Source organism: Anastrepha ludens, chromosome 2 (genome assembly GCF_028408465.1).
Source record: "Anastrepha ludens isolate Willacy chromosome 2, idAnaLude1.1, whole genome shotgun sequence".
Lineage (NCBI taxonomy): Eukaryota > Metazoa > Arthropoda > Insecta > Diptera > Tephritidae > Anastrepha > Anastrepha ludens.
In genome coordinates, this window is record NC_071498.1 from 94,962,446 (window position 1) to 94,986,639 (window position 24,194).

Below are 24,194 nucleotides of genomic sequence, written 5' to 3' on the forward strand. Positions count from 1 at the left end.
TCAACGATGAAACGAAAATAAATGGAGTTGGTCCAGATAGTTTGATCCCCAAGTTGTCTCACCAATCATAAAGCACGGGGAGGTTCAATAATGGTGTGGGGCTGCTTTCGTAGAACGCCAATTCATCATATTGAAAGTAATATAGATGCGGTCAAGTACGTTCAGATACTTAAAAATGTAATGCTACCTTATGCGAACGAGAAGTTACCAGTGATTTGGAAATTTCAACAAGACAATGATCCGAAGCACACTTCTTTGACACACGACAAAGACAATTTGATCACTGTTCTGGATTGGGCATCTTCGAGTGCAAACTTAAATCCAACAGAACATCTTTGGAACGACGTAAAAATACACTCAGTACGCAAAATATCATACATTTGGACGGTAATATATTACATTCCTGTTGAACGTGGTCGAGTTCTAATAATGCCAATGCAAAGGCGCTGTGCAGCATTAATAAAACAAAAAGGATTTTCAACAAAATATTATTATTTTATGATTTTTCCCTTCGCCAGCATTTTTTATGATTTTACCATTACTTTGCTTGGTTCTTAAGTATTTTTCTAGAAGGATTTTCAAATTGTACTAACTTTTGTGCATAAAGTAAAAAAAAATATGTTTTTCTTAGATAAAAAGACTTTTACAGAACATTTTAATTTTATAAAATAAAACCTAATATGAAAAACATTGAAGTGATTGTATTGACGAAACTCTCAAATGGGAAATGCTGGATATCGTTCTTAAGAATTTCTCAACGGCTGTATATTATTTGCAAGTAAATCCCCTCGGTATTATGCTTCAATGCTAAATTATTTCTTGTGTTTCATATAGGTATAAGTACACAGATATCTATGTTATTCGGTTCAAAAATATTTTTTTTTATTATTTCTTAAAAATTAAGACCAAGCACAGAGCTGTCGTTGTTGTTGTAGCAGCATAAACATTCCCCATATTTACATACGGGGAATGCTGCTGGGTTGACAGTCCTTGGCCGGATATAAATCCGGGTCGTTTCGGTAACGTATGTATAACCTACTGTCGTTGAAACGACACACAGAGCTGTCGTTGACCTTCGTGAGCAATGAAATATATTTCCAAACTACATCTCTCAATAGAGATAAAACGGTTAATTAAAACAAAGCGTAAATAGAAAAAAACTAAAACATAATTTTTATGTTCATGAAAATGTTGAAATTCGCCAACTGTAAGTATGGAGATGTGGGTTTAATGATGTCAGCGGTTGTCATAACCTTCTGTAGTGTCATAACTCTAAACCCAAAATGTTGAGCCAAACGGCTTCGAAATGTTCAATTCACTATGCCTCCTTAAATAAAATTAAAATTAAATTAATATTATAAACTGATGAAATGTTGCTGTACGCACATTTTATTAAAAACAATGAGCAAAATAAAAATAAAAATACTTTTAACTTTCAAGTCCGCGTACTGAAAACGAATGTCAGTGCTAAATGACCCAGTTTGCATCAATGCACTATGAGATCCTGTTAACAAATATAGCCATGAATTTATTGCACAGCAGTAATTTCTGTATATGTATTGTACATACTTATCCAAAAAAAACAAAAAATTTCTTGGGATTATGACACTATGGAAGTAAATGTAATTAAAAAAATGATTTTATGTTTTAATTCAATTCATGACGTTTTTAATGTATAACGATATTTGGTGCGACGAATTTCAATTCCAATTCCACAAAGGATATTTAATAATAATCACGGCGCCCTCGTCCACCACGTCCACCTCCACCATTCCTATCGCGGAAATTATTATTGAATTTTGACATATCGTTTGCACGTCGATCCTTCATCGCTTTGAATCGACTTGCCATATCACGAAGTTCAGTTGGTACTTCCTGACCAGCTTCTTCCAAGATGCCTATAAGCTCCTTGGCAACACCCCACTCGTTGCGAGTTATAAAACTAATCGATGTTCCAGTACGGCCAGCGCGACCGGTACGTCCAACCCTATGCACATATTCTTCAATGTTGCGAGGGAAATCATAGTTCACCACATGTCTAAACAGATAATTTAAAACACATAAATACCAGTATTACTTATGTAAAGTATAATCATACTAACGTAATATCATCTATATCTAGACCTCTGGAAGCTACATCTGTTGCTATCAACAACTTGATGTATCCTGTACTTATGTCGGCAATGGCTTGTTCTCGATCGGCCTAACAAGAATATTTTTATAAAATTAGAAAAAAACTACCACAGTTATAACATCAACACATAAATACCTGCTCTCTAGAGCCATGAATAGCGGTGCACGAAACACCCTCCAACAACAAATCACTAGACAAATCATCTGCACGAACTTTCTTTCCACAAAAGATGATTGCTTTGTCATTTTCTCTCATGTTTCTGATAAACTGTTTAATCTGTAATCAAAGATAAATAGTAGTAGAATTAATTTAATTTGTATTACAAAATATAAAATTTACCGCGAAATATTTATCCTCTTCGTCCAGTATTTCTATTACTTGTTTGACCGAATGCGTCGCGGCCAAATCAAGCGAACCTACACATACTTGTATAGGATTACCCATATAGCTTTGTGCTAAACGTCTCACCCCTGGGGGCCAAGTTGCGCTGGTCATCACAGTTTGTCTATCAGGTCGGATATCCAATAAAACTTTTCGTATTTGCGGTTCAAAACCCATATCTAACATGCGATCGGCTTCATCCAAAACCAAATACGTTACACTAGACACGTTAATTACATTGGCTTCAATGAGATCATTAAGACGTCCTGGAGTACAAATAATGATTTCAACACCGTCCTGAACGTTGCTTATTTGTTCTCGACGATTGCCTCCGCCATATACGCACACACTAAAATTTAAAAATTTACATGCGATTAAGAACTTATTAGAATGGAACCTTAAGTGCTTACGCCTTCATGCCACGAAATGAATATTTGTTGACCTCTTTTTCAATTTGTAGAGCAAGTTCTCGTGTCGGAGCAAGCACCAATACATTGGGCCCCCCACGCTGTGACCGTGGTGTGCTTTGGTACTCGGTATGAATCATAGCGGGCAACAAAAAAGCTAAGGTTTTACCTGTACCTGTTTGTGCTATGCCAATCATGTCCTCGCCCCTTAAAAGGATTGGCCAAGCTTGTGATTGTATGGGAGATGGCTTGATAAATTCTTGTTTGTGAATTTCGTGCAATAAATCAGGGTAAGCCCCAAAGCACTGCTCAAATTTCCATATTGGATTCGGAATGTCTGCATCGTCATCTTGTTTAAACACCCGTGACACCGATATATCATTGTTTTCTTTTCGTATGCGAGCTACCTCTTCTGGTGCTAAATTTGCTACTTCAGGATCTTCTTTGTAGAAGTTTTTGGTAAGAGGTGGACATTTAGCCCAGCGTTTTGTTTTTTCTTCTACCTGTAACATTTATGTCTATATTATATATTTGTACTAACAATTTACTTTAAAAAATGTGTGTTACCGCTCTACGATTCGCGGCATCCCAATCAATAATACCGGTAAATTTAGACTCGGTTGGTTCTCCAGAATAGCTTGACTTCTCTGTAGTATAGTTTTCCTCACTTTTAAAGTGATAATTACCACTACTTCCACCGGCACTGCGAGAACCTCCATAGCTATCCCGTCCACCTGAATCCATTTGATTCTCAATATATTTGTATGCGTCATTAACATCTTGCTCATTATTTCCACTAATAGTGGCTACACCACTTATTTTGTCAAGATCTACTCGGACATGGAAATCATTCTGTACACGTTTTATGTTGGCACCACTCCGACCTATAACCAGACCTATACAATCCGATGGAATATTTATGGATTGACTGTGTTCATGCCTTTGGTAGTTATTGCGTTTTCCACCGGTATGACCGCGATCCGAGTTATGTTGTCGTCCTTTGGAAAAGGAGTTATTTTGGTTGTCATTATAACATACATATGGTTTAGCGGGAGTTTGGTCGTCATCCCAGTTTTCTTCCGCCCATTCGTTCATTGTAGTTATTTTCCTATTGTAAAATATTTATTAATTTTATACCAAAACAAGGACACTTCCGTTAAATGACTTATAAAGATATACTGCACCTGAAAACTAGGAAACTTTCAGATGTTCAAATTCGTATTAACAAAGATGAAAGAATTATTTAACAAATACAAACCACGGTTAGAATACAGAAAATTTTTGCGTGCAAACGATGCAAACGGTATATTCCAAAGAAAGTCAAAAAGCCAGGCACAGTCCAAGGCGAATCTACTAAAATAAAGGGTCTTTCAAAAGGCGCGCCTAGATGTTGTATTAAAATAAAACATGCAAAAATTCAGATTCTTTCAGGTTTCACTATTTTATTTTAAAATACGGCCTTTTTAAAATTATATAATTTAAAAGTCCACCATGGCGGGAAAATCCGCCAAACAGTCGTTTCATGAATACTTAATTATTCAGAACGTCGATATAACGAGGTTGAAGGTTATTCAGCAACACTTTGCTCTACACAAGCAATATTCACAACAGAACGATCAACATCCAATCTGCCACTTCTATGCTCGTCAAAACCAGTTTATTAAAATTTTTCACCAGCCTTTGAATTTTCAACTCATTCGAATGATTATTTCCACCAAAAAGATAATTTTGCGATATGCTGTTCTTAAAGCTCGACCATTTCCATAATAAGTTTTAATAATTTTAACGTGTTGCTCTATCGTGTAAAATTGTACATCTGTCTTCAGGACAAACGTCAAAGATGACATAAAATGTAAGTGTCGTCTAGAAATTATTCACTACTGACGCAAAGGCGTCACTTTTGAAGGACCCTTTATTTACAAATACGCTTTACACCAAGGTGCTTTACACAGTCGAAATATGACAAAAGTTGCCAGACTTAAATAAAATATTTTGAATCCTCGAAACCAAAGCGGATCTATAAATCTTCATTGTTGGAATGTATGTTTTTTATAATCTAGTAGATCATTACATGGCATTTATTTTTTGAATATAATAACCAGCATATGTCAACGGCTACGAATTACATAGTCCATTTGGCCAATCCAATTTTTGACAACTTTTTCCAATAATTTCTGGCGAAATCGTGTCAATGGTGACTTGAATATTATAATAAATAGAATATTAAGCGCACTGTATGGCAAGGTGCACCGTCGTGTTGGAACCAAATGTCGTTAACGTTTTGCTGATTAATTTTTGGAAACAGCGGGACTCGATGGCTCGCCATTCGTCATAACAGCAGCTTCTTTGTCATTTTGAAAAAATGCCGCCAGTGCGCCATGAACTTTACGAACGCATTTATTTTTGTCAAACTAAATTTCCACAATTTGTACGTGCTGTTCTGGCGTTAAAGGATTCATGATGACTTGCCAAACCTTACTGAAAAAAAATGTCATCATATATGGATAAAAAACACCCGATACATGTATATTTTGCTTATTTAATGAACTAATGATATTTTAAATTGACTTGATTGCCCTTTGTAATGTGTTGTTTTTTATACATATTTAAACAATGTTCTTGTCCCGGCAAAAAGCATTTGCCTAACATTTTATGAAAAAGGAACAGGTGTTCTTTATAGTGGTTTTTTAGTTTTGTGTATAAGATGTCGTAAATATTGAAGCGATGATAAATAAAATTTTATTTATCTTCTTTTTCCTAGCGTCTAGATTTTCAATTTTTTGTTTTAGTAAATTTAGCGTCACTTTTTTGGTCATCTGGTCCCACTGTTGATCTCGGGCAAGGTGATGTCCAAGGCGAACTGAATACCAGAACCGTTACTTAATTTTTCGCACTTTTAACAAGTGTGATGTCAGGCTCCATAATAATACAAAACAAATATACAAACCAAACAAATAGAAGACAAATTACATTTTTGTAAATGCTCAGTGAGCGGCTTGATAATATTATGATTTTTGACAGTTAAATTGTGGAAGCGCGAATTATAAAAATACCTCCAAATGCAGTTTTTCTGCTTTTTTACGCGGTAGTTGTTTACCATGTAATTTCCATGCCCTGCCAGTGCGGTATAGCCGGTGAATGTTATTTAATGTCTACCTATATACTGTCCGCTCAAGTAGTTGTAGTTGTGTTTTGTCCTGGATATTTTTAGAACAATTTGTGAAGGTGTTGCAGGAGGGACATCAGGAGGCATCCCGCGGCTGTCCAGATTGCAAAATTTTGACAGGTCTTGAACTTTGTCACCTGCGTATGGTACTAGGGGAACAGATGGGCGCAGAAAAATTCAGAACCGGCCGGTCAACTGCTTTAAATGCCGTCAGCAACATTTCTTTGTCTTTGCCCCAAGTGCTATCGCCTAGCGATTTGAGGAACTTGTTGTGGTTTAGGAAAACTACCAAAGATGACGCCCGAGATTTTGGGAGTTTTAACGGTTGGTATTGATGTATCATCGATTTTCATCTTTAGCCTCCTCCGTTCAGTGATAAAGAGGATCGCGGAGGATTTAGTATGGGAAAGTTAAAGATTCTTCGCAATAAAGAAGCGAGAAACGCTGGCGAGATAAACGTTCACTTTGGATTACAAATTATTCATGTCATTAGCTGAAATCATTATCGAACAATCGTCAGCATAGGAGGCCAGTAGGGGTCCCTCTGGTGGTTGGGGGAGCTTCGATAGTTTGAAGTTGCTTTATCCACCTATGTTTTAGGCTTTAATCTCGAAAGATGCCTAATGAATATCGACCACTCATATAGTTCGCGGTCCACCTCTCCAGTCCCGGCCGGAGGGTCGACTGTTGAATATCATCTAGTAGCGTGGAGTGGCTGACTGTGACGAAAGCATCTGACAATCCAACGCTAATAGAGCAGTCCTTTTGCAGGGGTACTTTTGGTTAAGCCCGCGGTTGATTTTGGGGCTTATAGCAATACGTGCTGGGGTGGTACTATGCACCCTGCGGAAGCCATGTGATGTGTTTCTGGTATCAGATGTTTCATGTAGAGTGGGAGTAAGAGGGCCTTAAGAGAAAAAAAGAAAGGTATCGGACAATAGGACTCCGCTTGGTTGGAGGATATTGCAGTAATATTAGGTAAAAAGATAAGTTGTCGCGCATTCACAATACAACAACAACTTTCCGACATTGCGTTTTACTAACATTTCAAAATTAAAGGTGCATTGAAGAACAATTAGAACTATTAGTTTAAATCTTACAAATCACAAAACTACCAAGCCAATCACTGAATTTTCACAAACACGTAATTTTTTCTACTTTTGTTTGTTTTGTATGCTAACTGAGCTGACGTCAACTTGTCAAAATCGCGAAAAATAAAGTAACTGATTTTAATGGCGCCACCGTATATACTCAATTCGCCTTGGTTCATAAGAATATATTTATATTTTTCTGCTAATGTCAAAATCACCCGCCAATTTTGTCAATGCAGGGGTTCAGTTGAATAAGTAGTAAATATTTAAAAAGTGATAATATAAACGTTTGCCTGGTAAAATGGATTTTCGACGCAAATCACGTCCACGTTTAGAACGTAAACCTCAATTCGAAAATCTCGAATTACAGTACCCACACAACGTTGTACTTTACCGATTGCCACCGACGGAAGATATCAAAATACATGAATTCGAGGACTTGGCTCTGGAACGGCTTAAAGTGCTACGTATTCTAGAACAGGCGACATCTAAAGGTTTACGTTTTTTGTCGGATGAATGGAAGGAGTCTGTTAATACAGAGTTAACTCGCGAGGGCCTGAGGGGTTATTTGCGACTTTGTACGAACAGTAGCACTAATACTGCAGTGAATAGCAACAAATATGAGCTGGAATTGCAGGCAAGACGGCGTGATTATATTTCGCATTTTATATTGCGCTTAGCCTACTGTCGCACTGAGGAATTAAAGCGGTATATACAAATATATTCATTTAATTAATTTCTCTAACTTATGCAACTATTGTAGTTGGTTCCTGACACGAGAAATGGAACTTTTTAAATACAAGTTTTCGTCCATGACTAGCGCCTGTATCAAACATTTTCTAGAGCTGAATAAACTAGAGTATACTCCCTTGACTGAGGCACAAAAAGACGCAGTTAAAGATGGACTTTATGAAAGTACAGTTGGACAGAGTGTATCCAAAATTGAATTACTCGACTTTTACAAAGTGCCATTTACACAAGTATTGGACTTGGTGCGCTTGCGACGCTGTTACTTGAAGGATGGTTTTGCATATGTCAACACGCATGACTTTGTTTCCGTTATTGCAGTCATTCAGCTAAACGAAATAGAACATGGTTTGCAATCGGCACAGAAACTTATACGCGAAGTGGAGACAGATGAGCGTATCTTTCACTTGCTTAAATCGTTACATACTTCATACACGGGGAAAGACTATGCGCTTAGCAAGGAAGGCAATGTGTCGCCTGAATCATTAGACCAACTTTCGAAAAAATCATTCCCGATCTGCATGCGCACTTGCCACGAACACTTGCGCACACATCACCATCTTAAACATGGCGGTCGGATGCAATACGGTCTTTTTCTGAAAGGCATCGGTGTAACGTTGGAGGATAGTCTTCGTTTTTTCCGGGAGGAATTTACCAAGAAAATCGATGCTGAACAGTTCGCAAAACGTTATGAGTATAATATTTATCATAATTATGGCAAAAAGGGTTCAATGATCAGCTATACACCCTACTCTTGCCTCAAGATAATTCAAGAAAACCCAGTTCAAGATGATTGTCGCGGCTGTCCATATAAATCAAGTGAGCCTAGTGTATTGAAAATGAAACTCGCATCATATGGTTTATCTGCTGCACACGTTCAAGAGGTTATGAACTATGTATCAAAGGGTCACTATCAGCTAGCGTGTGGAAAATATTTCCAAATAATACACGAATCTCCTATAGAGATGGCCATTAACCATCCCAATCAGTACTTTGAAGAAAGTCAAAATCTGATGGGAAATCGGGTAGCCAAGAAAAAAGTAAATGCCGCGCAGCGTAAATCGATGAAGCGCGGTGCGAATGACATTACAAATGTGATGAATGCTGACGAAGATGATGAACTGTGGAACATTGCCGAAACTCAAGAGAGCACTTACATTAGCCAAGCTGCCGAGAAAAGCGCCTGGGATGAAGATCTTGACCTAACAGCTATCGATTGTTAACGAGCAAAATATAAGAATTAAGATATTTATTTAAGCGTGTACTATACCCCGTACGAATTATAAATTAGTCTGTATTCTGCTCTACGTAATACAATATTAGAATGATCTTACAAAATTTGATTTTTTTATTTTTTTTCTAGTCGGCCAATATAATGTTGTTTTGACTATACCTCCTTCCATGAGAAAAATTATGCCACCTTAGAAACAAATAAATTATTTAAATATAACTTATTTTCCACCAATAATATTTGGTAGATGTTGAGTCAGCTTTCCTCGTAAGGTTAAGATTCGTTAAAAAAATGCAAATCGAAGTTATTAATTTATGGTTCGTACTAGAGCGTAAGTAACTTTTAATTAAATAAGTAACTTATATACACAAATTAATGTATTTATTACATCTGTATAAACAAAATTTTACTTCATATTTTGATTGAATTCATGACCTTTTGAATATATACATATGTGTAAGTAAGACAATACGAAAATTGAGATTTAATAATAATCGCGACGCCCTCGTCCATCACGTCCACCTCCACCATTCCTATCGCGGAAATTATTATTGAATTTTGACATATCGTTTGCACGTCGATCCTTCATCGCTTTGAATCGACTTGCCATATCACGAAGTTCAGTTGGTACTTCCTGACCAGCTTCTTCCAAGATGCCTATAAGCTCCTTGGCAACACCCCACTCGTTGCGAGTTATAAAACTAATCGATGTTCCAGTACGGCCAGCGCGACCGGTACGTCCAACCCTATGCACATATTCTTCAATGTTGCGAGGGAAATCATAGTTCACCACATGTCTAAACAGATAATTTAAAACACATAAATACCAGTATTACTTATGTAAAGTATAATCATACTAACGTAATATCATCTATATCTAGACCTCTGGAAGCTACATCTGTTGCTATCAACAACTTGATATATCCTGTACTTATGTCGGCAATGGCTTGTTCTCGATCGGCCTAACAAGAATATTTTTATAAAATTAGAAAAAAACTACCACAGTTATAACATCAACACATAAATACCTGCTCTCTAGAGCCATGTATAGCGGTGCACGAAACACCCTCCAACAACAAATCACTAGACAAATCATCTGCACGAACTTTCTTTCCACAAAAGATGATTGCTTTGTCATTTTCTCGCATGTTTCTGATAAACTGTTTAATCTGTAATCAAAGACAAATAGTGATAGAATTAATTTCATTTGTATTACAAAATATAAAGTTTACCGCGAAATATTTATCCTCTTCGTCCAGTATTTCTATTACTTGTTTGACCGAATGCGTCGCGGCCAAATCAAGCGAACCTACACATACTTGTATAGGATTACCCATATAGCTTTGTGCTAAACGTCTCACCCCTGGGGGCCAAGTTGCGCTGGTCATCACAGTTTGTCTATCAGGTCGGATATCCAATAAAACTTTTCGTATTTGCGGTTCAAAACCCATATCTAACATACGATCAGCTTCGTCCAAAACCAAATACGTTACACTAGACACGTTAATAACATTGGCTTCAATGAGATCATTAAGACGTCCTGGAGTACAAATAATGATTTCAACACCGTCCTGAACGTTGCTTATTTGTTCTCGACGATTGCCTCCGCCATATACGCACACACTAAAATTTAAAAATTTACATGCGATTAAGAACTTATTAGAATGGAACCTTAAGTGCTTACGCCTTCATGCCACGAAATGAATATTTGTTGACCTCTTTTTCAATTTGTAGAGCAAGTTCTCGTGTCGGAGCAAGCACCAATACATTGGGCCCCCCACGCTGTGACCGTGGTGTGCTTTGGTACTCGGTATGAATCATAGCGGGCAACAAAAAAGCTAAGGTTTTACCTGTACCTGTTTGTGCTATGCCAATCATGTCCTCGCCCCTTAAAAGGATTGGCCAAGCTTGTGATTGTATGGGAGATGGCTTGATAAATTCTTGTTTGTGAATTTCGTGCAATAAATCAGGGTAAGCCCCAAAGCACTGCTCAAATTTCCATATTGGATTCGGAATGTCTGCATCGTCATCTTGTTTAAACACCCGTGACACCGATATATCATTGTTTTCTTTTCGTATGCGAGCTACCTCTTCTGGTGCTAAATTTGCTACTTCAGGATCTTCTTTGTAGAAGTTTTTGGTAAGAGGTGGACATTTAGCCCAGCGTTTTGTTTTTTCTTCTACCTGTAACATTTATGTCTATATTATATATTTGTACTAACAATTTACTTTAAAAAATGTGTGTTACCGCTCTACGATTCGCGGCATCCCAATCAATAATACCGGTAAATTTAGACTCGGTTGGTTCTCCAGAATAGCTTGACTTCTCTGTAGTATAGTTTTCCTCACTTTTAAAGTGATAATTACCACTACTTCCACCGGCACTGCGAGAACCTCCATAGCTATCCCGTCCACCTGAATCCATTTGATTCTCAATATATTTGTATGCGTCATTAACATCTTGCTCATTATTTCCACTAATAGTGGCTACACCACTTATTTTGTCAAGATCTACTCGGACATGGAAATCATTCTGTACACGTTTTATGTTGGCACCACTCCGACCTATAACCAGACCTATACAATCCGATGGAATATTTATGGATTGACTGTGTTCATGCCTTTGGTAGTTATTGCGTTTTCCACCGGTATGACCGCGATCTGAGTTATGTTGTCGTCCTTTGGAAAAGGAGTTATTTTGGTTGTCATTATAACTTACATATGGTTTAGCGGGAGTTTGGTCGTCGTTGTCCCAGTTTTCTTCCACCCATTCGGTCATTGTAGTTATTTTCCTATCGTAAAATATTTATTAATTTTATATTAAAATAACGACACTTCCGTTAAACGACTGAGCCTGAAAAAGTAGCAAACTTTCAGAAATACAAATTCATACAGGTTAAGATAAAGTACAAACCACGATTAATAAAATATAAAATAGAAACCAATAATGAACGCACTGTGAATAGAAACGGTATATGACCAGGAAATTACCAAGCAAGGCGAATTTGGTTTATATTCGCCTTGAGAAACACAAGTATGGGCAGCCCTGCCAACTTATCCAAATTTCATGTTTTGTGAGAAATTTGATTTGTGAACAATGTGCAAAATTGCAAGTGAAAACACTCTTGACGTGATAACGTCTATGACGTTTCTATGGCTCCAAATTATTCGGAAAATAATAATTTCGTAATTATTTGCCTTCAAAATGCCCTCCGGAACTTTACTATAATTTGCCACATTACACTATATAGTTTTTTACACTTCACTAAAATTCACTAAATATACACTCACCCGTGTGTTTATATGTACTTATTTTTATACTTATATTCGAATTATTTTCATTAAAATTAAATGCAAATGGATTTGTCCATATAATCACTTAAGCGAATAAGAAGAAGAGTGGAATGACAACAGTATGGTGTTGCCGGATGCCTGCAAATAAAAACAAAAATATGAACAAAAATTAAGTATTTCAGTTTAGTGTTAATGAGTTCCACGCGAAAAGGAGCTTCACGCAAAAATACTGTGGCCGCCCACGCGAAAAAAATTCTATGCAAAAATTCTACAAATTTAAAAAAATATTTTTCAGTTTTAAATAACAGCAGAAAATACTGCAATTTTACAATCAACCCTCCACTGAACATCTCTGCATACGAACTTCGTTTTTATTTCAGGTGTATGGCAGCACCAACTTTTCGCTAAATTACAGAACTTTAACATTAAATTACTTAAAAACTATAAGCCTCCGGCGGGTGCGGTTTTGAGAAGGGAATATACACCTCTATCGGCTCCTTTTAATTTGTTTTAAAGCAATTGACATTATACTAAATATTTCCCCTCGCAAATATAAATAAGTAATTTAATAGCACCGTAAATGGGTTCAATACTAAATAAGTTTTGTCTGCAATATTACGACCTGAAAATTGCAACCCTACTAAAAGTGCGTCGACCCATTGCTCCCGTACAGGCGAAGGAAGTTGTGGGCCAAACACTTATTTTGTGCCGATTGAAGTAAAAATAAAACATTTTTTTATAAAAAGTAGTTAATTAAGTGTCTAAGGGATTCTAATATATTCTATAGTGTGTTCCTTAAAGTATAATTTTTAGGGGAAGAAAAATTCTCTATGCACATAAAATTAGCGTTCTCTGCTAACACTAATCTCAAAGGGAAATAAGCAATAAAACAAAAAAAAATAAACGAGTCGTGATAGCTGTGAAGAGCTCAAGAGCGAGTGAAATGGGGGCAGATCAATTATCGAATAGAGTTTTGCTTCTTTGACAAGTGTTTGGCAAGGCAAAAGTGGAAAATTCAATACCGTCTTAAAACGAAAACAAAAGCGAAACGCAGTAATACATAGAAATATACAATAAATAGGAATAACAGCATAAAGAAGAAAAGGTGTAAGTGGAGTTAATGGCGACTGCAAACTCCAAGTGGGAAAGGAAAAAGGCGATGTCGATTACCGAAAATGGCGTTCTACTCGGGTTGGTCTGTAACCTTTCCCTTTTGATCGGTTGCAAGGACTGGGCATAGAAAACGGCAGTGACTTAAAAAGTTGTATATATATATAGTAAAGACTTTTGTAATGTGTAATATTTAATATTAATTCAAAATGGATATAAATTGTGTAGTGTAAAATCAGTAAAACATTGTGAGCTCTAACAAAGGACAATTAAAACAAAGGAATTCATAATATCTGAATGTATGTATGATTATGTGAAAATTATTAAAATTATGTAAATGATTTCATTTTTGCTAGGCACTATTTTAAAATAATACTTAAAAGGATTGTACCTAGCAATATTCTTAACAACATATAAGGAAAAATGCCCAGTGCTTCCTTCACTTCGTCGCGCTCGTATGTGCGGCGTTCTAGACGTAAAGGTGCCAACCGCATTGCTTTACCCAATCGTCCATCCGGTTAGTCTACATTATTAACATATTTATTCAATCATTTTGAAATTCTTCCATAATAAGGTAACATAATGGATCCTATGATACAAAATATACCCGGTTCAAGTGCTTCTTCAAACGCTAGTGCAGGTGCCAACTCCAATGCTATTGCACCGCCACTTCAAAATAATACCAATCCTCCAAACTCGAGTGTCATCTCTACAACTATGAATGTGTCATCAATTCCATCTGGTTCACTTTCCACACCACAATTATCGTCGTGTTCTTCAGGTGACACATCATCGCAATCGGCTGCTATTGTTAGCGCATCTTCAGCAGCTATGACAGCCTCAGCAGCTGCAGGTGCAGTTTCATCAGAAATGTTTGCTAATGTTTCTGGTGCTTCCTGCTCGCAGTCATCAACTACTTCTGGACCTTCAACGTCCAGGTCTGTTGCTGGTTCCTGCAACCTTGGAGTAGCAGGCGGACAAAAAATGCTTGGTGCCACATGTTCCAGTAACTTAATAAGTTCGTCAGTTTTTAACACAGGAGGCGGTTTTGTAGGAGCACATTTGATGGATACAGAAACAAGTAGCAATTGTGCAGGTGAATGAAAATCCATAGTTTTCTCGTAAAATTACCTAGTTAATTTTTAGAACAAATTTATGTAGGTTCCTTTAGTAGTTCAGTGAATATTACTGCCGACACTTCCAGTAGTAAAAATAATACTGGCTGTAAGTTAATACAAATTTCAATTGTGATTGCATCAAGCAAATATCTATTTTTATACCCGCGCGCACTTATGCACCCTGGTTGTATGTAACAGCATATGTAACATATATACCAAAAGTCTCAAGACATGTCTGTCCCTCCGCCATTCCGTGCGCACGATAACTTGAGGAAATATTATGTATTTTTATGAAATTTCTATGAAATTTTTTGTGCATTTATAATATAACGGTAATTTAAAAAAAGTTGTATGTCTTTATAAGTAAAGCAAAATTACCTACGTTTCCTACAAAACTAAATCCAACAAAAGAAATATGGCGCAAGTAAAGTTTTGGAAAAGGGGTGGCACCATGCCCACTTTTGGATAAATGTCTGTTTCTCAATAAGTACTGTAAAAAAATTAATTTTGCTTCAAAGAATTAGCAGCCCGTCCAAATTGTATTTTACTAAAATGTGCGCGGGTATATAAAGATCGGTTCTGACCTAATTTGGTACTTCCTTACTTAATTAAAACAAGCAATATTTCCCAATTTCAGCAAGCAATTCAATGTATTCAAGTTCCGTGCCATGCAACTCATCAACTATGTCAAACGTATCTGCATCCACATCCACATCTGTGGCCAGTTGCTCACATCAATCACCTTATGATCTTCGTCGCAAGATGCCCGCTAATGGTCACGAACAATGGTTCCCGTCCGCTTCCAATACTCTTGCCAACAACAGTACGTCTAGTGCATCTGCTAACACTAGCAATAGTAGCCCACAATCTGTTTCCTGCGGTCCGACACACATGGGTGGAAGCTGCAACATCTCATCTATATCTGCCATGCCATCATCGTCATCTTCAACTTCATCTTCAGCCATTGTTCACGCGCCATCAACTAGTGCCACTTTTCCTGTGAATTCAACCGCTACCGGTGCTCCACTAGGATCATCACCTACAGTACACAGTTCCATACCACAGCAACATTGCAGTGCTTTGCCGATTGGTGGCATTGAGGATAATAATCTTATGTCGCCAGCTCGCAAACGGTCACGCCGTTCATATGCACAAACGGCTGATATGCCTTGCATGGCAGCTTGTACGGGAAGCACCACACCGCCCGGTCCAACAGCAGCGCAATATTTGCAATATGAACTGCCGGACGAAGTTCTACTTGCCATATATTCGTATCTTTTAGAGCAGGATTTGTGCCGTTTGGCAATTGTTTGCAAACGCTTCAACACTATTGCAAATGATAATGAATTATGGAAACGGTTGTATCAGTCAGTGTTCGAATACGATCTGCCACTCTTCAGTACCGAACAAAGTAAGTTTGTCTTTGAAAAGCCTGAAGAATCCGAGTATTCCAATCCATGGAAAGAGAGTTTCAGACAACTCTATAGTGGAGTGCATGTTCGTGCTGGTTTTCAGGTAAATAGATTGTGTTTTTGCATATTTGCTCTCTAATTTTCATGAATTTACTTGCTTAGGACAAAAAATATCCCGGACGTAATATATTATTCTTTAACACCATACAAGCTGCACTCGATTACCCAGAACAAGCGGCCGCAGCCGCTATTGGCGGGTATACAAATGTTCCCGCATCTGATCCTACCACGACCAATGATCTGATCTCTATCTACCAAGACAGTATTACACCTGAAGACCATCCGGGCCCACTGATTTTCGTACATGCTGGCCATTATAAGGGCGAATACTTGTATATTGAATCAGATGTGACATTAATTGGGGCGGCCTCTGGAAACGTGGCAGAGTCTGTGGTGTTAGAACGTGAAGCGGGTTCAACAATGATGTTTGTAGAAGGAGCTAAATATGCTTACGTTGGCTATTTGACGCTAAAATTCTCACCTGACGTAACATCGACAGTCTCCCATCATAAACATTACTGTCTAGATATTGGAGAAAACTGCTCACCAACTGTAGACAACTGCATTATACGCAGTTCATCGGTTGTTGGCGCCGCAGTGTGTGTAAGTGGTGTTAACGCTAATCCAATCATACGTAATTGCGACATAAGCGACTGCGAGAATGTCGGTCTTTATGTCACCGACTACGCTCAAGGAACTTATGAGCACAATGAAATCAGCCGCAATGCTTTGGCCGGTATTTGGGTAAAGAACTTCGCCAGTCCTATTATGCGCGAAAATCACATTCACCATGGGCGCGATGTAGGCATATTTACGTTTGAGAATGGCATGGTGAGTATAGGAGAATTAATTCATATTATTTGGCTAAAATTACCTAATCAATCAACAATTTGGTCCGTAGGGTTACTTTGAGAAAAATGATATACATAATAACCGAATCGCTGGGTTCGAAGTGAAAGCTGGTGCCAATCCTACCGTTGTCAAATGTGAGATCCATCATGGCCAGACAGGTGGAATTTATGTGCATGAGAATGGCTTGGGTCAGTTCATTGAAAATCGCATACACTCGAATAATTTTGCAGGTAAACCATACCACATTGGGAAGTATCCCTTAAAAAAAACTATTTTATTTATACCAGGCGTTTGGATAACTTCGAATAGTAATCCCACTATACGAAAGAATGAGATTTACAATGGACATCAAGGGGGTGTTTACATCTTTGGCGAGGGGCGTGGGCTTATAGAACATAATAATATTTATGGCAATGCATTGGCTGGCATACAAATACGAACAAACAGTGATCCGATAGTGCGACACAATAAAATACATCATGGCCAACATGGAGGCATTTACGTGCACGAAAAGGGTCAAGGTTTAATCGAAGAAAATGAAGTATACTCGAACACATTAGCTGGTGTTTGGATAACTACAGGCAGCACCCCAGTTTTGCGACGTAATCGCATACATTCCGGCAAACAGGTGAGGAAAACAAGGCTGTGCTTTCCTTTTCTACCACGATATATTTGCTTATAATGTCTAAGTGCGCGGACCGAATTTAAAAATTATAACACGCAAATGTAGTCACTGTGTCAGCCTTTTGATTTATATTACTTTTTATAAATTAAAATTAAGAATTATTAGCAATATTTAACGTTAAAAATGCATCTATTTTTCATAAGCTTGAAAAAATGCCCTTTTACAGACGCTTATTTCACTTAAAAACAAACACAGAAAAGTAACAAAATCACTTATAAACATTCTTTATTACATTAAGATTCGATTTAAAGCTATTTTTACTAAATAATAGTCCAAATTCTATTAAAATTCTATTATTACAAATGTTCTTCTAACCGTTTGTAATACCGTGCAGAATAAATTTGAGGAGCGAACTGTCAAACGAACGATGAGAGAGAGAAGAACAAAGCGAAATAAGAACAACCCAGTAAACCAAAAGGGAACAATTCTTTTATTATTTTTTTTTATTATTTATAGGGGCGCTTTTTTGATTTGAAATATACATATATATTACAAAAGCAAATATTTTTACAAATACTGAAAATTTGGAATAAAAATCGCGTGATTTTTAGTCCAAATTTTCGCCTGCGGCGCTTTTTTGATTTCAAATATACATATATATTACAAAAGCAAATATTTTTACAAATACTGAAAATTTGGAATAAAAATCGCGTGATTTTTAGTCCAAATTTTCGCCTGCGGCGCTTTTTTGATTTCAAATATACATATATATTACAAAAACAAATATTTTTACAAAAAAAAAAATTTTTATAAATAATGAAATAATGCAAAATCGAACAATTTTTGACCTAAATTTTCGCCATCGGCACTCATAACTTTTACGATAAAACAACGTTTTCATAAGTGCTATGAAATATAAAACCTAAGTTAAATGCTTGCTGGGTTGACGACTGCTGTATACTCTTCTCTTCAACTGTATTTCAGTACAAACTGCAAATGCGGTCGGAAAAAACCTAATTTTTAAACATCTCCTGGGGGTTCTATAGGGACACTACGAGGTTGGGACTTTCACAGTTATAATGGTGTAACCTTGCTCTTTCGAATGGGCGTGGTGGGTGATGCCACGCCCCCTCCCTCTCCGCCCCCCATTCAAATATATCGTGGTAATAAAGGAAAGTTTTGCCGAAAACAATAAAAGGCAGAACAATTTTCATCAGTTATAATTTTTTGTACGAGAGGAAGAAAATATGTATTGTGATGAAATGGCAAGATACCCAATGGTCCTAAACGTGTGGTGGTTTCTCTATGTGTGTTGTTATTAGTAATGTTTAAACGAAGTAGTCTGTGCTAAGGTCCAACAGTACTCCATTCATACACCTTGGTAGTATACCGTGTTGGTCAAACCGTGTGCAAGAGTTTTTGCTTTGCTTTACTCTAAATGAAGGAATGATTTTTGGCAGTTACTTTAACAACGAAAGACTACGTAGACTTGTGTTAAGAGACATGGTTTTTATGCACAACGGCTGATTTTACGGGCTGAGAGCAAACTGGTGTCGTATGCATATATTAATTTACTTATTATTTACATTATAAAATACAATTTGTTTTTAATGCTTTGGGACAGCGAATGGAGTGTTTATTACATTTAATTTTGTAAGGTACACTTTATTGGAAGTGTTACCTGCGAGAATTCTGTTTAAGGTTTTGATAGGTGTAGCAGACAGAGTGATTTTTCTAAACCATTTGCCTTTATTAATATAAAATAAATATTGTAACAGTTCGTTATAGATTATTTTTTCTAACAATTTCGTCCGAAAAGTTATTTTTGTATTTCTTCTCAAATGTAATGGTATAGCGAAAAGAAGGATTAGCCGTATGCGACCGGACATACGGTCAGCCCAACTCAGCTCCATCTTAGGTTCATTGAGAGAGCTGTGTTTGTACTGTGATGATTAGAGGACACAAAAGAACCTGAGGTCATTCGAGTATAGGTATTTTTATGGATTATGAATTAATTAATTGCATGAGAAGATACTATTCTTTCATATGTCATATATGATTTTTTATAAGGGTATTGTAAAAAAATTGAACCCTTAACCCATGTCGTTCCATTTGGCACCTTAATCCCATGTTGATGGGATAATATATAACGCCAACAGAAAATTAGAAAAAATCATAAGGTATCTTTTGAGCTTTAACTAAACATATCCGAAGAGATTTAAATTTTTTTTTATTTTAATAATAGTTTATCATAAACAAATGGTATCAAACATGCACCGTGCAGTAGTTTCATAAAAAAACGAGCCGTACACGAACGACCAACAACTTGGAATTAGGGTTAATTGCAGGTTTCAGAAAATAAATGCTAATTGGTTTCACGCTCAACTACGCTCCATACGTAGTAATCCAGGGATTAAGGTCTGGAGAGTTAGGCGGCCATAAGTTCGGTGTTATGTAGTCATGGAAATTTTTAGCTTTCCAATCTTGTGTCGCCAACGCTTGTCTTGCTGAGAGATGTATTGGCTGTGACCGTGTACACTATCAATTCAGCCATCTGCCACTTCTGCGGTTTTGGTTTTGGTAACAAATTTTTTTCCATCAGAAAAAGAACCATAACATTTCAGGCTCTTCGGGGAGTTTTATTTTGTTTAAAAGACGTTTTGATCGGATAACTCGCTGTTCTCGTGTTAGCTCCGACATAAATTGTCTTCTGCGCATAACCTAGGATTTATACCGAAGATCTGCAAAAGAGCAAAGAGAAAAATAATGGTTTCAAGAAGTTATAGTCACATATGTATATGCATGCCCTCAAATACCGTATGCACCCTGTATGTACATATATGTATTTTTATTTATTTTCTGATGCGACTTTTTAAACGATTTTCCATTTCTAAAAAAAAAAGTTTAAATACAACACCACATCGGCGTTAAAAAAGCCACATTAGTTATTGCAATTCAAAATCAAATCTTATAAAAAATCCTTATATTTTCTTAAGAATTTACACATGTTTCCAAATGAATCTCTTGACATCATTTTTCAAATATTTTTTAATTTCAATTTCAATATATTTGATTTGTTTTGTACATAGTAAGACAGAGTCTTGTGGTAGTACATCTTCTAATAATTCTAGAATACGAGGATGGTATACATAGAAATGCTACTTAGATTTAAAACTATTTTAACTATTAAACTTATAGACTAAAACATAGAGTAGTAAGTGAGAAGAAGAGAAAGATGGTGGGAATGGGAAAATGAAAGGGGTATTAAAGGTTTGAAGTAGTTAGAAACTGCAGTTTTAAAACACCTTGCTTGTTTTATTATAAGCTTTATTGTAGTTGGTATAGAATTCCATAGTTTTATGGCACCAACAAAGAACATGCACTCTGATTCCAAGTAAGTGTAAGTCGGAACAATTAGATTCAATGTTCGGGTGCACTGGCATTGTTTAATGTTTTTATACAGGTACAATGGTTTTTGTGTGTATATTAATTTATGCAGGAACAAAAGAGAGCGTATTTTGAGATACGAGTCGAGGTTATGATCGATAATCTGTTTTGAGTAGATAGATATGTATATGGTCATATTTCCTTTTTTCAAACACGAAACTCAAATCACTGCAAATTTACTTCACAGGTCGGCGTATATTTTTATGACAATGGGCATGGCAAGCTTGAGGATAATGACATTTTCAATCATCTTTACTCTGGCGTACAAATACGAACTGGCAGCAATCCCGTTATACGTGGCAATAAAATTTGGGGCGGACAAAATGGTGGCGTATTAGTATATAATGGTGGTCTCGGCTTATTAGAACAAAACGAAATATTTGACAATGCCATGGCTGGAGTTTGGATAAAAACTGATTCAAATCCGACGTTAAAACGCAATAAGATTTATGACGGACGAGATGGTGGCATTTGTATATTTAATGGTGGCAAAGGTATTCTTGAAGAGAACGATATCTTCCGCAACACGCAGGCTGGCGTTCTCATCTCTACGCAATCCCACCCGATTTTGCGACGTAATCGTATTTATGATGGCCAAGCAGCTGGAGTTGAAATTACAAACAATGCATCTGCTACCTTAGAGCATAATCAGATTTTCAAAAATAAATTCGGTGGTTTGTGTCTAGCTAGTGGCGTACATCCCGTGGTACGTGGTAACAATATATTCAACAACGAAGACGAGGTTGAGAAAGCAGTCTCAGGCGGTCAGTGCCTGTACAAAATTAGCAGCTATACATCATTTCCCATGCATGACTTTTATCGTTGCCAAACTTGCAATACGACTGACCGTAACGCGATTTGTGTGAATTGTATTAAACATTGTCATGCTGGACACGATGTAGAATTCATTCGACATGATCGGTGAGTAAATAATTATATATATAAATGAATTAATTAAAAGATTTGCAGGTTATGTTTCTGATTAGGCTGTATAATATGAATTAGATATTCAATATTCTTATGCTATGCAAAAAATAGATATTTTGGAGGATACATGTCTAATTAGAATGAAAAGAGCGTTAAGTAAATGTAGGGGAATGTTTCTGATTAGATTAGAAAAATTTAGCTGTTAGGCGCATCAATGTATAAAATAGATGAATTTCTTTAATTTTTGTTACTAAATATATGTTTTCTTTACCACTTTTAATTAGCTTCTTTTGTGATTGTGGTGCTGGTACGCTAACAAATCAGTGCCAATTACAAGGCGAGCCGACTCAAGATACGGATACACTGTATGATTCGGCAGCACCTATGGAATCTCATACACTTATGGTGAATTAATTTTGCTAGTTTATAAGTATTTCATTAAGGCCTACATTCGAATATAAATTTTCTGAACGGGAGAGACAGTCAGATGATTTGAGTTAACATATAATGTTGCATCATATATGTTATGATATTTTTATGTTATTTTGTGAGGATTCTCTCTGCACATCCTGATATTTCCTGTTATGAATCTAATATTTTTTTTTAAGTTTATTCGGCTTTATCCTTATTTTCGTGTGAAAAAATCATTGCTATAATTTGCAATAAAATAGAAAAAAATGTTTTGTAATTTATCATTTTATTTTTGTTTAGCATTGTAGTTTATGGGAATGTTTCGTTCATATGGAATTCACGTTAAGGCTGAATAAACCACAGCAAAACATTATGAGAGTGGAGTGTGAGATACATAGTTTTGTTAGTAGAATACGATAACATATTCAACACAATTCTCTCAAATGGCGATTTTAGTGGTTACCACTTGGCATAAACCCAATTATACTTACTTGCTTACGTTTTGCTTTAATAAAAAGCAGAGCATGAAATTTGTAGATTCTTCAAAATCAAGCATTTAAAAGTATGTGCTGTTTATTTTGACGTAGGCTTCTGTTAAGAAATCGATTATTACTATTCTTTTTTATACAAACATCATTTTAAATTAATTATGCGATAAAAAACCTATTTTTAAACTAATAATTTTATATTCCCGAGCTACTCCGGTAATATCAGGATGAACTGGGATATTTCATCGATTTTTTTATTTTAAATACTTCTAATTTTTGTTAATTGTAATTAAAAAAAAAATTATTAAACATTTACCTGACGTTTCGTTTGATTAGATTTTAATTGCTTGAAATATATTATAGCATATAGTAGTCCCACGAAACAAATTATCCGTAAATTAAAAAAATGATTACAGTTTCAAATAATGTTATAAAAATTGCATCCCTTGCGAAACGTAATTAATTTATTCATATCCCATTCGTCCTATTCATTTCTATTGATATTAGGCCTACAAGCAATATAAATGAACTGAACTGAACATTAGTTAGGTATCTACTCAAATCACATGTGGATGGATGTGTAAAATATTTTCTGCATTATTATTTCGTAAACTTGCATGTCTAATTTTTATGTTCACTTTAATCACGCATGTACAGCAAAGGATGGACGAAATAAAACTTCACGTCCATAATACAAATTGCGATAAATTTCAAAAAAAAAAAAGAATATAAAGTCATGAGTTTATGCGCATTTTGTCACATGGAGTAGAAAAGGAACACAAGATACTAGAAACACGATAATACAAAAATGAAAAATTAACATAGTCGGTTGAAAGCAGAAATTGACAAGTACTCATATACAAAGTTAATTTAAGTTATATGATTTTTTTACATTTTATACAAATTGTGTATTATAAAAAAAAGTTAAATTGCGAAAAACAACTATGAACGATGCATAAATACACACATACAATGTGGTAAAGCAAAATTTAAAATGTGCAATTAGAGACAACTAATCAAACTACTAGAAAGAATGATCTATGAAAATATATAAACCACATTAGAAATTGCTTAGGTACTAGCACAAAAGTACATACAAACTCGACTTGTATGATTATCAAGGTTATATGTAAGATAACCACCCACCCCACGCAACTCTTCTAATATTTAACCAGTTGAAGGGAACACTAACTATCTTCCTGTGTATTTAGGAAATGTTAAATTAGTTTACGACCTCGAGCGTCTCGCACGCATCAATTTCATTTTATTTCATAGAAGTAGACGTTTTCTTTT

At 36.1% G+C, this 24,194-nt stretch overlaps 4 protein-coding genes across 10 annotated transcripts; 2 read left to right on the forward strand and 2 right to left on the reverse strand.

Moving 5' to 3' along the window:
* Nucleotides 1-1,349: 1,349 nt before the first annotated feature.
* On the reverse strand, nucleotides 1,350-4,266 carry LOC128854802 (probable ATP-dependent RNA helicase DDX43). 2 transcript variants are annotated; one of them, XM_054089205.1, is made up of 7 exons: nucleotides 4,181-4,266; nucleotides 3,490-4,030; nucleotides 2,926-3,425; nucleotides 2,474-2,864; nucleotides 2,270-2,410; nucleotides 2,103-2,203; nucleotides 1,350-2,038 (listed from the first exon to the last, which is right to left on the reverse strand). In XM_054089205.1, the coding sequence occupies exons 2-7, from the start codon at nucleotides 4,015-4,017 to the stop codon at nucleotides 1,726-1,728; spliced, it is 1,974 nt and encodes a 657-aa protein (XP_053945180.1). In that variant the 5' UTR covers nucleotides 4,018-4,030; nucleotides 4,181-4,266; the 3' UTR covers nucleotides 1,350-1,725. The 2 variants fall into 2 exon arrangements, with proteins under 2 accessions (XP_053945180.1, XP_053945179.1); XM_054089204.1 differs by having other exon boundaries at nucleotides 4,107-4,243.
* A 3,107-nt stretch (nucleotides 4,267-7,373) lies between these two features.
* LOC128854804 (DNA primase large subunit) lies at nucleotides 7,374-9,584 on the forward strand. Its single transcript, XM_054089209.1, has 2 exons — nucleotides 7,374-7,887; nucleotides 7,943-9,584. The coding sequence occupies exons 1-2, from the start codon at nucleotides 7,481-7,483 to the stop codon at nucleotides 9,147-9,149; spliced, it is 1,614 nt and encodes a 537-aa protein (XP_053945184.1). The 5' UTR covers nucleotides 7,374-7,480; the 3' UTR covers nucleotides 9,150-9,584.
* On the reverse strand, nucleotides 9,513-12,157 carry LOC128854803 (probable ATP-dependent RNA helicase DDX43). Of its 3 annotated transcripts, none has more exons than XM_054089206.1 (7): nucleotides 12,072-12,157; nucleotides 11,406-12,011; nucleotides 10,842-11,341; nucleotides 10,390-10,780; nucleotides 10,186-10,326; nucleotides 10,019-10,119; nucleotides 9,513-9,954 (listed from the first exon to the last, which is right to left on the reverse strand). In XM_054089206.1, exons 2-7 carry the CDS (start codon nucleotides 11,934-11,936, stop codon nucleotides 9,642-9,644), a joined length of 1,977 nt encoding a protein of 658 aa, XP_053945181.1. In that variant the 5' UTR covers nucleotides 11,937-12,011; nucleotides 12,072-12,157; the 3' UTR covers nucleotides 9,513-9,641. The 3 variants fall into 3 exon arrangements, with proteins under 3 accessions (XP_053945181.1, XP_053945183.1, XP_053945182.1); XM_054089208.1 differs by having other exon boundaries at nucleotides 11,406-11,949; nucleotides 12,115-12,122; XM_054089207.1 differs by lacking the exon at nucleotides 12,072-12,157 and adding an exon at nucleotides 12,051-12,062 and having other exon boundaries at nucleotides 11,406-11,949.
* Nucleotides 12,158-13,090: 933 nt separating this feature from the next.
* Nucleotides 13,091-23,244, forward strand: LOC128854805 (F-box only protein 11). Of its 4 annotated transcripts, XM_054089211.1 has the most exons (11): nucleotides 13,152-13,168; nucleotides 13,239-13,860; nucleotides 13,918-14,078; nucleotides 14,136-14,657; nucleotides 14,708-14,785; nucleotides 15,317-16,194; nucleotides 16,254-16,982; nucleotides 17,053-17,233; nucleotides 17,291-17,631; nucleotides 21,263-21,996; nucleotides 22,287-23,244. In XM_054089211.1, exons 3-11 carry the CDS (start codon nucleotides 13,985-13,987, stop codon nucleotides 22,414-22,416), a joined length of 3,687 nt encoding a protein of 1,228 aa, XP_053945186.1. In that variant the 5' UTR covers nucleotides 13,152-13,168; nucleotides 13,239-13,860; nucleotides 13,918-13,984; the 3' UTR covers nucleotides 22,417-23,244. The 4 variants fall into 4 exon arrangements, with proteins under 4 accessions (XP_053945185.1, XP_053945187.1, XP_053945188.1 ...); XM_054089210.1 differs by having other exon boundaries at nucleotides 13,091-13,860; XM_054089212.1 differs by having other exon boundaries at nucleotides 13,091-13,860; nucleotides 14,723-14,785.
* The last annotated feature ends 950 nt before the right edge of the window (nucleotides 23,245-24,194 follow it).